Source organism: Lepisma saccharinum, chromosome 27 (assembly GCF_977018435.1).
Source record: "Lepisma saccharinum chromosome 27, izLepSacc3.1, whole genome shotgun sequence".
Taxonomy (NCBI): Eukaryota; Metazoa; Arthropoda; class Insecta; order Zygentoma; family Lepismatidae; genus Lepisma; species Lepisma saccharinum.
The window spans coordinates 52,062,684-52,078,022 of NC_139255.1; the positions used below are offsets into that span (position 1 = coordinate 52,062,684).

At 38.9% G+C, this 15,339-nt stretch overlaps 1 protein-coding gene across 1 annotated transcript in view; it reads left to right on the top strand.

The window, feature by feature from the left end:
• LOC145980119 (gamma-aminobutyric acid receptor subunit rho-2-like) overlaps positions 1-12,640 on the top strand; it is a 28,222-nt gene extending 15,582 nt beyond the window's left edge. The window contains exons 7-9 of the mRNA XM_083113127.1: positions 2,691-2,950; positions 5,050-5,166; positions 11,795-12,640. Coding sequence (XP_082969253.1) covers positions 2,691-2,950; positions 5,050-5,166; positions 11,795-12,064 — 647 coding nt within the window. The 3' untranslated portion in view covers positions 12,065-12,640. The remainder of the gene's footprint in view (positions 1-2,690; positions 2,951-5,049; positions 5,167-11,794) is intronic.
• The last annotated feature ends 2,699 nt before the right edge of the window (positions 12,641-15,339 follow it).

Here is a 15,339-nt window from a genome sequence, read left to right on the forward strand (position 1 = left end):
CAGACACTTGCAATGTAGAAAACGTCAAGAATTAATACCGTTTTAAAATGACCATTCGGTATTTCCCGACTGTTCGGGATCCAGAAATTTAGGGAAGTCATTTGCTGAAGTCGTGATAGGGACGGAATTTTTCTTTCCTATCCCGGTTCCGACTTTCCGAGATACCGCACACCACTTGTTATTATTATTTATTTTAGTTCAACACAAGATACATTTTCCAAGTACGTTGAACATAATATATACGTTATTTACGTTTTTCAAAAGGATTCTTCGGTCACCGAGCTTTGGATTCGTGTGGAAACGCTAACGTGAATCATGCTAATGCTAGAATCTGCAGTGCGCATTTCTGCCCTGAAGATTATGTACACAGATTAGAAGTACGTAATCTGAAAAGTCAACTTTTAGGTTTACATCGAAGAAAGATCCTTAAGCAAGATACCTTCGACTCCTTATTATGAGCAGGAATGTAGGGAGTATAATCCTGGTAAATACTTCGCCTACCATTTCTTTGCCATTGGTGTACAATTCTCTCTCGCTTTTTCCCTACATATTCACATAAAGCAATAAAAATACAAACTGCTAACTTTTCATTCCATTTTGGTTATTTATTAAACGGTACGTCTTTGTATTTATATTTGATAAATTTACTTTGCTCTTCCGGCCATTTAAGTCAATTGAGATTATGAAGAAGTGATAAAATAGATGAATGGTCAATCACAGTTCCCCTTACTTACAAGAGCGACCACAAGAAAAAGAACCTTCCTCCTCTTCCGTTTAACTCGGACTATAAGAGAGCATGCTCCACTCTCCCCCTCCCCTCCACACTGGAGTACGGTGCACAGGAGTCGCGAGTCTGCGCAGGTTTCTTTGCTTGTGGTTCCACTATACGTTGTGGTTGCCACTAGTTAGTTCATTGACGTAAGTTCTTGGAAACCTTGGTTCCATCATGGACGTCACATACGAATGATAAATCGCATTTTGGAGTCACTATTCATTTATTTATACATGACGTCACGTAACTGCAAGAAGAAGCACCAGTAAAGATAATCGCCACCAGAGTTCCAGTTACAAGCTAACTGTACATTGAAAAACAGAAATTTTCACTAACTTCCAGTTACGTGCTAACATGAACCTTAACTGAACATTGAAAAAACGGCCCTAAACCAAAAAAAAAAAAAAAACTCAAATAATGAATTCGACAATGTAAATTGATGAGATTTAGTAAATCATTTGATGAAGTGAACTAATTCTGAGTGGACTAATCGCAAAGGACATAATCAGCTCAGATCCTATTACTTCTTCATGGTATGTGACGTAAAGTTCCCGCCCAACCGTTTGACGGCGTTAGTGGTTATCGCATCTCCTTTTCCATAGCCTGTAGTACACAACCTCATCTAGACATTGTTCTTGTTCTGGTGTTTAATATCTGCATACTGCAACATTGTCGTTTTGTCATTTCACGTGACTTCACATTGAAGTGATGCATTCACTTGGCCGGTCACACGTCATCGCACGCAAAAACTTCAACAGTTACCATGGTTTTGGGCCAGGGCTGGTTGATGGCACAATCAAAACATCATGTTCAATGAAGCACGATAAAGAAAAGCTGTTCACAGAATATATCTGTTCGTGCTTTCTCTTCTTCTGGCAGTGAAGGCCAAACCTAGTAGCCATGCATAATGCCTGGACCGTATCGTAGTGTTAAGTCTCATGTGTCTATCACTTTTTGTCCAAACATACGTACAGTGGGATCCATGAGTATTACCGTGCAAATTGTCCATCACCATCTTCGTGCACTTTATTTGACCCAATAAGAGCTTCAAGAATTAAAAGAAAACTCAAAGCAAGCTGTTGACAACTTCTGCACCAGCATATATAAAAATCCATCGCTAAAAACACATAGGATGTAAGAGAAAAAATAATGAAAATGGTCATGGACAATTTGTACGGTAATACTCATGGATCCCACTGTACCTTCATAGCCTTTTGCTGTAATCCAAGCTAATCAGCACAAAATTCTCAACATGGCAAGACGGAGAGAACTGCACATGACCTGCATTACTTGCAATGTTATAAATAAAAACATACCGGACTATCTGAGTGTAAAGCTTAAAGCCAGGAGTGAAACGCACTCATACTCCACCAGAAGCGCCGCTAATCTCCATATACCTCGCTGCAGAACTTCTGTTGCGCAATCTTCATTCAGTTACATGGCACCTAAAATCTGGAATGCACTCCCGAACGAAATAAAACAACTGAACTACAAACACTTTCGTAGGGCCGCATATGATTCGCTGATTGATGATCAGAAGCAAAGTAAGACCACATATGATTAAAAACTGTTTCCTGTGAATTATTGAAAAAACTGGACCGAAACTAAGTTAACACATGTATATTATTATCTTTTCATTTATTAGCACCCACGCACTGTATATATTTTGTCATCTGTTTTCTTTTTGTGATTTTCTTTGTGTAGTAGTAGTTTTTCTTTATAGTTTCTTCTATGTTATTTTACTTATGTAGTGTCTTATAATCTTCATGTATAATAATGTACCTAGGTACTTTGCTACATTTTTCTTTGTCGGGTTAGGTGGTAGATCAGCATTTGCTGAACCTCGCCCAAGAATAAAGACCATTGAATTGAATTGAATTGAATTTTCATAATAAGCCACTGGTTTTTGATTCCTCAGGAGGCTACGACTGCCTGGGATTCGTGGTGAATCTCCAGAGACGCTACAATTACTTCATCTGGCAGGTGTACTTCCCTTCTGGAATCCTCGTCACCATCTCCTGGCTTTCCTTCTGGATTGACGTCACGGCCGTTCCAGGGAGGGTGGCCCTGGCGATAACAACCCTGCTGACGTTGTCAACGACGTTTGCCGCCATCCAGAAGTCGCTGCCGCCCGTCTCCTATCTGAAGGCCATAGATGTGTGGATATTCGCGTGCATGGTGAGGATGTCGTTAAGCTATTTATTCATACGCGGCACTAAAGGAGTGCGAGGGGGTGCCAACTCCCCCAAAATTTCCAGTCGGTAGTAGCAATTATGTAAGCAGTGATGAATTCAGGGAGTGGCCCGGGGAGGAAAATACCCCCCCCCCACCGGAAATAGAAAAGTCCGCTCCGAAAATATCAATAACCTGGCAAAGCATTCGGAAAATAAAGAAATTTTGGCTATTATGTTCACTTTGGCTTTCTTTCATTAACTACAGGGTGTATCATAAGTAACAGCGCAAACTGACACCGTTGAAAGTACACGATAATAGAAGCAAAAAAGTCTCAGTAAACATGGGTCTGCAAACGAGCCGTTTCCGAGATAATTGCGAATGTGTGGTTACAAGCCGCCACTGACTTCATTGTTTGTAAACGTCGTCCTAGTTGGTAAAATGCTAATAATGTGTGCGAATGTGTGGTTAGAAGCCGTCACTGATTGCATTTTGTAAACACCGAGTGCTTTACCCCTTGCGCGTTCCGAGGTTTGCTCTTTGTTTACAAAACAGAACATGTCCGAGAGGTGGCGCTGTAATCAAACAGGATGGATACAGTCAGTACACAGTCTGATCGTACTGTGGGAGTCACGTCAGTTGTGCTGTACTGCAAAGTGAAAATGGAACCTTACAGAAACGAAGAGTACATTTTACCTCCTTGTAACCACACATTCGCACGAAAACGGCTCGTTTGCAGACCCATGTTTACTGAGACTTCTTTGCTTCTATTATCGTGTTAATTTACCGTAGAACGTACTTTTCTTGATTTTACGCAATAATAGGCACTGTTTCATTGCTCTTTAGTTAAAAGTCAAAATAATGAACGAATTTTTTAAACTATCGCCCGTTTTGATAATTTCGAACTAGTAATAACTAGTAAGCTTCTTGTTGGTATGTTGAGATTCCCTGTCGTTATAACGATAATAAGCGTATTTTGGTTTTGAAATGCGTTTGCCTGCTTTCGTTCAAGATAGAAGCAGGATTTTTCAGTTTTTTACAAAATTAAATGAGTGAAGCAAAGATGAAAATTACCTTTCACATATTTTTATTACTCAGATTCTATTTTTACTTAAACAATCGCAAGGAGGCCCTTGTTAAGTCTCCTTCACCTGCTTTACACCGGAAAATCCAGATACAGGAATATACAGAGAATGCCCTGATTGTCTCGGTGAAGTTTCAATGTATAAACCTTGCATAAAATGAACACAGAATAAAAACAATGTAACACATTGGGAATATTACTCACGGTTTTAGCTAGCTAGCTTTTTGTAGATCAGCGCTGTACTTGTTACCTTATACTGACTGACGCTAATAAGCCATAAACCATATTTTCGAGAGCTCTCGACACTTAAACAAGGCTCACTTATCACTAACAAAACCACTGTTGACGTATCTTCCTAATTTCTTAAATGCACTTCCTGATCATTCCGCTTCAGTCTGTAGAAGCCACCTCTCCACGATCCGATCCGGTTACGCTGCAACTCTTTCCTTCCTCTAGGTTATAACACCATTAAGCCTTGTTTCCATTATTATGAAAAAAATTTAAATATGCTGACCAAGGCAGTAATTTATTTTATTAAAAACATAAACTAAACGTAACGTTTACTTTTGTACTTGATACAGAGTCTGATGAAGACCTTGCTAGAAGGTTGAAACGTTACGTTTAGTTTATGTTTTTAATAAAATAAATTACTGCCTTGGTCAGCATATTTATATTTTTTTCCTCTAGGCTGCAAGTTCACAGTTCAAGTTCTTTTTTGGGATCGAACTCACTATTCAATTCCGCGTTTCAACGTAACGAAATATAAATAATGTCAACTGCTCGTGTCACTGCAAATTTTCCAAGTTTTGCCAGGAACGAGCGCGCGAACACGAACCGCAAAGACGTGACGTGATAACACCTAACCGCCGACTGCATCCTTTGTGCGCCAAAAGTCCAGAACAGTCTATTACTTAAGAGGGGTGTGAAGTGTTCTTTCTCCTCATTCGTTCCGGAGGAAGAGTCTTACAATAATAGGTTATATCGTTAACTTTGTGATTCAAACATTTTCTGTTTTTTCCAGATATTCGTATTCCTTAGCCTTGTGGAATTCGTTATGGCCATCACTTGGGAAAAGGATCACTGGAAATCATGGAGGAAATGCTCAAGGAAAACTACCCACTTTATAGGCACAAGGAGAGTAAGTATATTAAGAAGAATGCTGTTGACATTAAGACAGTGTTCGATTAAAATCCACCTTTTTAGTCGGGGACTATATGTCCACAAGGGAAAACACAACAATCCTTTCGGGGGGGTTATAACCATGAAAATATGATGAAACTAGTTACGAGTGAATGTATTGAAATTGTTAGATGCTTTGGTACATATGGCCATTTTGCATCCTTCAATGTATACGGGGAAATAGCCTCTTATCTAAAATGCTCACCTAGGAGTTAAAAAATTGGTGTAAAAAGTCCTTGAAAAAGTTTGAAGTCCAGTGTTGTTAAGGGGTCTGCACAGAACACACACATTAAAAGTGTAAGAATCCACAAAAAACATCCTCTCAAAAAGCTAAAAAAACATTTGCTAAAACACTGTCATCACCTCCCAACAGAGATGATAAACCTATTTTCTCTCTTTCCAATCTCTATAGCTCTTTTCCACTCTTACGGCGGGCGCCCTACACTCAGAGAACTAAATGCATCGTATCTATTGATGCACCAGAATGCATTGATTGATGCTTAAAGTGTTGTTTTATGGCTTCTTCAAATAGTCCGATTCACATTTGATGCATTTGGGTGCATTTATGTATGTCGTGAAAGAAACACCAAAGTGCATCATTTGATTCAAGTGAGGATTCCTTTCAGTCGAGATTCACTTCAATGCATCAGTTGATGCGTTTTGATGCACCTTCCTGCATCTTCTTTGATGCTGTCACAGACAACTATAGTTAGATTGATACAGTTGTGGTTGGAACTTGTGTATATGTTTAGAAATACGTCATAATCTGTTCGTGTTGACGTCACTTTCTCATCTCAGCACAGGAAGTGAACCCACCTGAATGTTTTTCACCTGACGACAGACTCAGTTAGAAAACAGGCGAAGGTGAGAAATAAACAGAAACGTGGTAACGGTTAATGGAATGCCCGAATAGTGTAATTGGTAATTATTTTCGTTTCATTCTGGCTATACTCGGAAATAATACCGAAACTTTCGTGTATTTACGTTTGTCTTGTCCAACGTTAATTCTATATGTAAGTGTGTTTAATGATTGTGATGTGATTTAATATGCTATAGAATTGTTCCTCTTCAGGCAGAAACGTAAGCAAATCTGTACCTTGCTTGTAAGTCCACATTAGGGATGGCCAGATCCGGATCCTAGCGGATCCGAAATCCGGACCCGGTTGGTTCCGGATCCTAAGGATCCGGATCCTAAAATTTTTCGGATCCGGAATTTTCAGATCCGGATCCGGTACTTTCGGATCCGGTACTTTTGGATCCGGATCCGGAATTTTCGGATCCGGATCCGTTTTGCCATCCCACATGCGCTTCTTTGGAAAGTAAGAATGTGCTTATAAAACATATTGTTACCTGCTAATATACGTATATATATAATATACATACACACACATATATATATATATAGTGTGTGTGTGCGCGTGGGCGATTTTTAATTAATTAATACTCTTACAAGGGAGGTCTAAGTCTCCCCCTCCGATTTCCATGAAACTTGCAGGGCCGAAATGAAGAAATACGTGTTTTTTTTGTTTCGGCAAAAAATTTGTTCTAGGGGGTAACCACCTCTCAAATGTCAAGATGAGGACAAATTGAAGTGGGGATGTGACCCCTGTGTTCCCCTCCGATTTCCATCAAACGTGGCAGGTGTATAGTAGGGATGGCCAGATCCGGATCCTAGCGGATCCGAAATCCAGATCCAGAACTTTTTTATTTTAATTTGTAGAACTGTAACTGTAGAACAATTGTATAATTTTTGTATAACATTTCTATCTTGTTATATGTGTTAAAGGTTTCATCCTGGAATGGAATGTCTCACATTTATGTGTGTTTTCATTCCCCCCTCAAATGTCAAGATGAGGAGAAATTGAAGTGGGGATCTGACCCCGAAACCACGTAAATATGGCATAGGAAGAAACAGGGGGGATAGGGCCTCTCTATACACCTGTCAAATTTCATGAGAATCGGAGGGGGACACAGGGTCAGATCCTTACTTCAATTTGTCCTCATCTTGACATTTGAGGGGATTTTGCCCCCTAAAACAGTATTTAGCTGAAACAAAAAAACACGTAATTCTTCCTTTGGGCCCCTCTATACACCTGCCACGTTTCATGGAAATCGGAGGGGAACACAGGGGTCAGATCCCCACTTCAATTTGTCCTCATTTTGACATTTGAGAGGAGGTTGCCACCTAGAACAAATTTTTTGCCGAAACAAAAAAAACACGTATTTCTTCATTTGGGCCCGTTTATACACACACCTGCCAAGTGTCATGGAAATCGGAGGGGGACACAGGGGTCAGATCCTCACTTCAATTTGTCATCATCCTGACATTTGAGGGGGTTTTGCCCCTTAAAACAGTTTTTTAGCTGAAACAAAAAAACACGTATTTCTTCCATTGGGCCCCACTATACACCTGCCAAGTATCATGGAAATCGGAGGGGGACACAGGGGTCAGATCCTCACTTCAATTTGTCATCATCCTGACATTTGAGGGGGTTTTGCCCCTTAAAACAGTTTTTTAGCTGAAACAAAAAAACACGTAATTCTTCCTTTGGGCCCCACTATACTGCCAAGTTTCATGGAAATCGGAGGGGGATACTTAGATAACCTCCCTTGTTAGTCTTACACTTTGTAATTATTTAACACTGCATATATTATAATGTTTTATTTTAATTTGTAGAACTGTAACTGTAGAACAATTGTATAATTTTTGTATAACATTTCTATCTTGTTATATGTGTTAAAGGTTTCATCCTGGAATGGAATGTCTCACATTTATGTGTGTTTTCATTTCCAATACATTCGAATGAATACATATTCGTTTCAATGGCATTTACAAAATCACCTCTGACATTTTATGTTAAACAAGTAAGATTATTTTTGTGCACGAGTGTGTTAGCCGATGCGTAGCAAAGTATTTTAGGAACAACACTTGAAAAAATTCTTGTAGGACTAACGAAAAATTTCTTTGTAATCGAAGATCATAATACCTTTTAAGGTGTGGTAATATTATAATGGGATTGAGATACGAAACTCTCGGATCCGGATCCAGATCCGGAACTTTCGGATCCGGATCCAGATCCGAAACTTTCAGATCCGGATCCGGATCCGGAATTTTCGGATCCGGATCCGTTTGGCCATCCCTAGTCCACAATACGATAGGAAATGTAAGTGATATTAAAACTGCGTTTAACTTTGAATACTGTGTTGTGTTTTTCTTCTACCCAGCAAGCCCTGATGATTTGCAAAGATTCTCATGTCCCCGACTAAAGGAGTAGCGGACTAACTTTCTTACGACTGGTGTACAACCGGGGGACGTTGCAGCGTTGGAGTGCATCTCGACTCAAAGGAATCCTCACTTGAATCAAATGATGCACTTTGGTGTTTCTTTCACGACATACAAAAATGCACCCAAATGCATCAAATGTGAATCTGATTCTTTGAAGAAGCCATAAAACACACTTTAATGCATCAATAAATGCATTCTGGTGCATCAATAGATATGATGCATTAGTTTTCTGTGTGTATAAGCTGGCAAGGGAAGTGGGGAGCGGGGAAGCGACCAATCCAGCGCGATAAGAAACGCCGCAGCCAATAGAGCGAGGTTCACGCAGTACTCTTTTGCGCCGCGTCTTGTCTCTCGGCGCCACTGCTGTTGTCTGGTTGGTTTGCTGCGTAATCTCTGCTCCCCACCACCCTTGCCAGAACTAGGGCCAGCAGCCGTAAGAGTGGAAAAGACCTTTAGTAAAAGACAGAGCGCGCCACAACCATAGCCGTGAAAGAGAGAGGGGGATATATACAGTAAACATTGCATATCCCGGAACCTCTATAAGAAGGAAACCTGTAAATACGGAAAATAAAGTCACTAGAACGGACCGCTTTTATACCTGAAAATCACCTCCTTAACGCGGAAACGGAGCACCATTTAAAGACCAACGAGATGTTTATATTCTCAGTAAGACGGAAATTTATTCCTTTATTTTTTCGCTCGCAAGAAAACAATGCAATACTGTAAGTGGAACACGTCTCTGTTGCTACTCGCTTATCGGTAACATTGTCGATATGAAAGAATGCGCTACAATACTCATAGCTGTTACGATTCCATTTCTTTCTTTCATCTCTTACCCTTTTTCTCCACCTTTCTTTGTCTATTTCTCCTCTGTTCTTTCGCCATCTTTCTATTATTCTTGTTATCTCTCTTTTTCTTCACTTTTATCTCAATCTTTCTTCACCTCTCTTATTCCATCTTTCAATCTTTCTCTTTCCCTCTATGCACATCGCGCTACGACGCCAGGGGTCCCGGGTTCGAATCCTGGCATGGATGTTTGTAAGTGTCCATTTTACTTCGCTTTTTGTGCCACTTTTGGATAATTTGCGAAGATGGGGATGAGTGATGATATGATGAAATTGATGAAGTTATCGCATTTTTATTCATGTACGTACATGCATTAGTACTCTAGTATAAGTATAGTATAAGTAATGCGAAATGTAAATCTGTCTTTCCATTATTTCCTGCAGCGCTCTATACTGTATTTAAAGTGAACCCTGTATAAGAAGGAAAACTATTAAGACGGAAAATTTTGCTCGGAACCATCATGTTCCGGGATAGACAGGTTTTACTGTATATATAAAGAGAGACAATAGAGAAAGAATGAAAGAAGGAGTGAGTGAAGATGTATCCGCCCGCCCCAGAGATAGAGGGGGAGACTTTCTTTCTAGAAAGAGAAAGAGGGAGAAGGGAGAGAGAGAAAACAAAGGGAAGGGACACCCCACTACCGTTCCGGAGAGGGAGAGAGAGATATAGAAAAACTTTCCATATTTCAATATTTCTAGAGGAAGGGACAGAAAAAGAAGATAGGAAAGAGAAGAGATAGAGAGAAATGCTCTCCTTCTATGAATCATTATAGAGAGAAAGGAGAAGGACGGGAGAGAAGGAAAAGAGAGGAGAGAGAGAGGAGCTTTTCTTCCCTCATTTCCCTCTCTTCGGGGGCGCTAAATCGTGTCTTCCATTACGAAATTCAGGTAGTCTTTAGATAACGATATGTTTAAATTTTTTTAATTAAAATTTGAGAGAGTAATAATGATGTTATAGGTATTCATTTCCGAGGGGTAAAAAAAAAGGTAAAGTGTTCCCCTGTGCATAGCACCACGCCATGAAGGCGTATAGGGGGTGTGGGGGTAACGCCCCACACTTTCTTGATCCGGTCGTGACTGGGGGTGATGTGATCAGCATCACGCCCCTGACCGCCTTTACCCCCCAGGGTTTCCCCCAGGTACCCATGTTATTCGACGCTGGGTGGGCGCGGGGCCGCTTTCACCGTTAGAAAAGTTCCCGGATTTGAACCGGCCGGGCATTTCCGAGGGGGGGATAAGTAATGCTGTTCATTTTGGTACAAAAATCAAAGTGTCCACTCATTTCGCAAAACTAAATTGTACTAGAAAATAACTTTACCACTCCACATTGGTATGATTTACTAATAAGCATACGCGCCGACTCCATGGGGCTTGGGGGCTCCAGCACCCGCAATGTTAACGATGTGGGGGCAGAGCCCGCCAAATAATTTTGCTTAAGAGGATCTAACGTATTATTTTGCTTCTCTTGTAAAGTTTACTCTGAATTGTGCCACATGAACTTAACTTTAAATACACATTTGAAATGTTCTAGACCATCAACTTTGGGGGCTGAAACCGCTAAACCATCAACTTTCGGGGGGAGGGGGCTATGGCGAGAGGCAGCAACATGACTTATTACTATATACTAAGTATATAATTATGAGTATTGTTAACATTTTTACTAAAAAGAGTTTCAAAAGAAGATGTGCATGAACTAGGAGAGTGGATGGGACGTTCGGGGTACAAATGGCTCTCACATGACATTCAGAACGAGATCATTGATATATTAGGGAGATCTGTTTTGCGCTCCGTGGTAGCAGATATCAAAAGTCGGGAATATTTTGCTATTATGGTTGACGAAACTTGTGACATATCCATCCGTGAACAATTGACATTTTGCATTCGAACTGTAAATGACAATTTTAATATTTTTGAGGAATTCATGGGCTTTTACGAGGTTCCGAACACTGAGGCCAAAACTTAAAAAAGGGAGGGAGTGAGTCATTCATTAATTTATTTCAGTGATCATAGCCCTCCCAATAATTTTGACAAGTCGACGCCTCTGCTAATAAGTAAGTGCTATGTCTTCAAATTTGTACGCTTATTAGTGTTGCCCACGAGACGAGATTTTGGCCTGTCTCGTCTCGTGGAGTCTCGTGGAAATGCTGTCTCGTCTCGAAAATATTCGTTTGTCTTATGACACATGGTCAATCTCGTCTCGTCTCGAATTTTTAAAAGCCTGTCCCGTCTCGTCCCGTGCGCAACACTAACGCTTATCAAAGGAGTCAGGTTCACTAAACATTGTTGAAAATAAATTAGGAAGATTACAAGAAACGAATATTTGAAGTGCAATGAGAAAGACCGTCAAAATTATGAGGACGAGTAAAGGTATTGTAAAAAAAAAAAAAAATGATCATTACTTTTTGAACAACCCTCGTATAACGTAAATTTGTAATGTAGCCCGTTATCTATTGCAGGCTCAGCAAAAGATAATGCGAGTGGTCAAAACCAAAAATGCTGATTGGGTTCCTTCATTGTTGCTCCCATTGTCAAACATTCAGACATCCTGCAAAAGCAGCGAGAAGATTGTGAAGACGTTAAGCAGAGCTGTGCAGACGGATCCAACAAAGGAATTCAAAGAGTTCCAAAATAATAAGGAGAACATTGTGGATAAATATGCGAAATATGTATTCTTCTTCGCTTTCCTATTTTTCAATATTCTGTACTGGACCATGGTAATTCTTTAGGACTGCTATGAACTGACTAAGGATGACGTCACCAGAGCCAGTGTCTCTGATGTATGTTTCCAAACAAACGTTCATGCGGCGAATCTCCTATGCTTCGGCACTTCAAAGGAGTGACTTTTACTACAGTGACATCAGCCAGGAAACAGGAAAATGGTGTGTATCATACATCAATGAAAATATTAGATTCCGAGAATACCTGGATATTTCACTTATTCCACAGAGATGAGGAGTTAGTGAAGAAATAACGTAAGAAAATCGGGTAGTTTTTCAAGCAACATGTAAATAATTTACTATACGAACATCGATATAGTCTTAACACCGATATACGGTGGACATCAGCATTTTTGTCTCCAAACTGCTGTCACAGTAACAATCTATAAGCTTCTACGTTCAGTTTTCACTACGTAAGATATATTCATATTTTTTACTAAATATGGACTAAAACCGCCAATGTTCCAAGAGCTTCATGTTTTTCATGAGTTTCCTCAAAAAGTATACGATTTTCTTACGTTATTTCTTAACCCCTCATCTGTAAGTAATTAATAAATATGTACAGTGGGATCCATGAGTATTACCGTGCAAATTGTCCATGACTATTTTTAATATTTTTTCTTACATCCTGTGTGTTTTTAAGCGATGGATTTTTATGTATGCTGGTGCAGAAGTTGTTAACAGCTTGTTTTGAGTTTTCTTTCCATTCTTGAAACTCTTATTGTGTCAAATAAAGTGCACGAACATGGTGATGGACAATTTGCACGGTAATACTCATGGATCCCACTGTACATATTCGCCAGAATCTAATCTTTCTTTTACGCTGATGTGTGATATGTATTTTGCTTGCTCACTGCTGTCAGTAAATAAAGTTATCCCTTTCCTAAGGATTTTCAATTCAAAAGGATATAAACAAGCGAGTTGAAAGTTTCATTAGGGATCCTCACACATCCGGGACATCATCTGCTGGTGACGTCATCGCTTAATTGGCCCATTGTAATTGAAAATAAACTGGCCTATATGGTAATTTGTGAGCGTTTTGTACATTTTCCACAAAAATAAACTTTTCACCTTTAGTTTTGAAAAATCTAAACTTTTCCTGGCGTTTTTTTAAGTTCACGTACAGGGTAAGTCAAAATGATGGACCCGATTTCAGACATTTATTCTGTGAAATATAATAAACAAATGTTATTGTGAGACATGTGCTAAGAAAGGTAAACTGTCAAAGTTTTTTTCAAACAAATCACAAGTGTTCTACGTGAGCACCTCGCGTAACACGGCACAAGCCAATAGTCTATCTCCTGCCAAACTTTGTGTAGCATGTTGCGGTCAATATCAGCAATGGCGGCTGTGATGCGGCCACGCAGGTCATGATCCTTGACAAAACCCCACATGAAGAAATCACGTGGGTTCAAGTCGGGGGAACGAGGTGGCCAACGAAGGAGAGGTCGATCCTCTGGAGATGCACGGCCTATCCAACGTTGTTCCAATGCCCCATTGAGATGGTCCCGAATGCTGCCATGGTAATGCGTAGGGGCACCATCTGATAACCGTCGCTGCGCTTAAACTTGCAGAACAATTATCAATGCAAATAAAATTGCGTAATTAACGATAACCGTTATAATTAAAATAAATACAATACAGGCGCAGAAAATCTCACTACTTCCATCACCATTTTAGTACTTATTATTTCTCGTTGCTATGGTTACAGCAATTTGATTTCTTGTATTTTATACAGCGTGATAAGATGATTATAACAATATATATATATATAACAAACATGCATAAGTTAAAACAACATCAATAACATAAATAATATTAACTTTGAACATGACAATTTGAGAATAGGACAGTCTCAATCTCTCCCCTTCTCCTGGTAAAAAAAATGAAGATAACATTTTTTTTATATATAATATATAAGATTTGAGTCCTACTTTTAATATACACTCGTCAGGATAATGAAAGAGTTCACTTGACATAATGAACCAATTCACAAATTTACAATACTCTTTTTACTAAAGTTCTGAAAATGTCATCTTAGTGTTCGAATTTACAGCTACTTATGCATCACTTCATAACAATTACATTAGTTTAAGCAATTCTTCTTTTTTTCATCAGAACAATTAAATTTCTTGATATTTGACAAGTTCTGCCTTGTTGTTATCTTCTTTCCGTCCATAGACATCAAAATTATATAATTGTTTTTCACAGCATCAACTATATAGGGTACAAGCCATAATTCCATAAACTTATGAATTTTCTTGTTAATTGCACTACTATGTTCATGATTTTTCACTAAAACAATATCACCTGGGACTATCTTCAATTTATTTGCATCACACTCAATAGGTTTGAACTTATTTCTTTCCTTAATACGTGCTTTGGCGATAAAATACTTATGTTTCCAGGGCACAAACTTTAAATCATCTGGCCAGTTAATTTGATTGATAATTGAATCCTTTAATTCGTGATGAAGGAAAAGTTCACTAGGTGTGAAACCTGTTATTTCCGAAACTGAATTATTTAGAAGTCCTGTTACATGATTTAAATATTTTACCCAGTCCTGATGATTTTGCGAAGTATATAATCGTAACAATCGTATTAACTCTTTGTTGTACCTTTCCACAGGATTTGCGAAAGGCGAATAAACTGACGTGGTGATATGTTTTATGTTACAGTCATCCATATATAACTTCCACTCTTGTGATTTAAATTGGGAACCGTTATCTGATAATATTACCTTACATGCTGGATAGTGGTAAAAATACTGGAGCTTGAATTTGTTAATTATTTCACGTGACGTTGCCATTAAAAATGTGGACATCGTGTCAACTATTGTTAATATGTAAATATATTCTTGTGATTTGGGTAACGGTCCAACAAGATCTATTGATAACATGTCATGTGGAGTAGTAGAATATACATGCAATTCATCCTTACTAATTTTTGTGTGAGCTTGTTTAGTTTTTGCGCATGTTAGACAGTCGTTCAAATACTGCTTGATTCTAACTTTCATTTTAGGCCAATAATATAAACTTCTGCACTTTTTAAATAGTTTATAGTATCCAAAATGACCTTGTAAGTCATGTAATTTATGAAGAATTTTGGGTACAACAACAATAGGTACTACAAGTTTCCACTTGTCCTGTCTCAAATGTTTCAGGAATAATATATTATCTTGAATCGAATATTGCCTTTTTATATTCTTCGACAAATTCCCATTTTGTAACTTTTGTACAATGGCACTGCAATAAGAATCCGAATTTTGACTTTCTTGCCAAAAT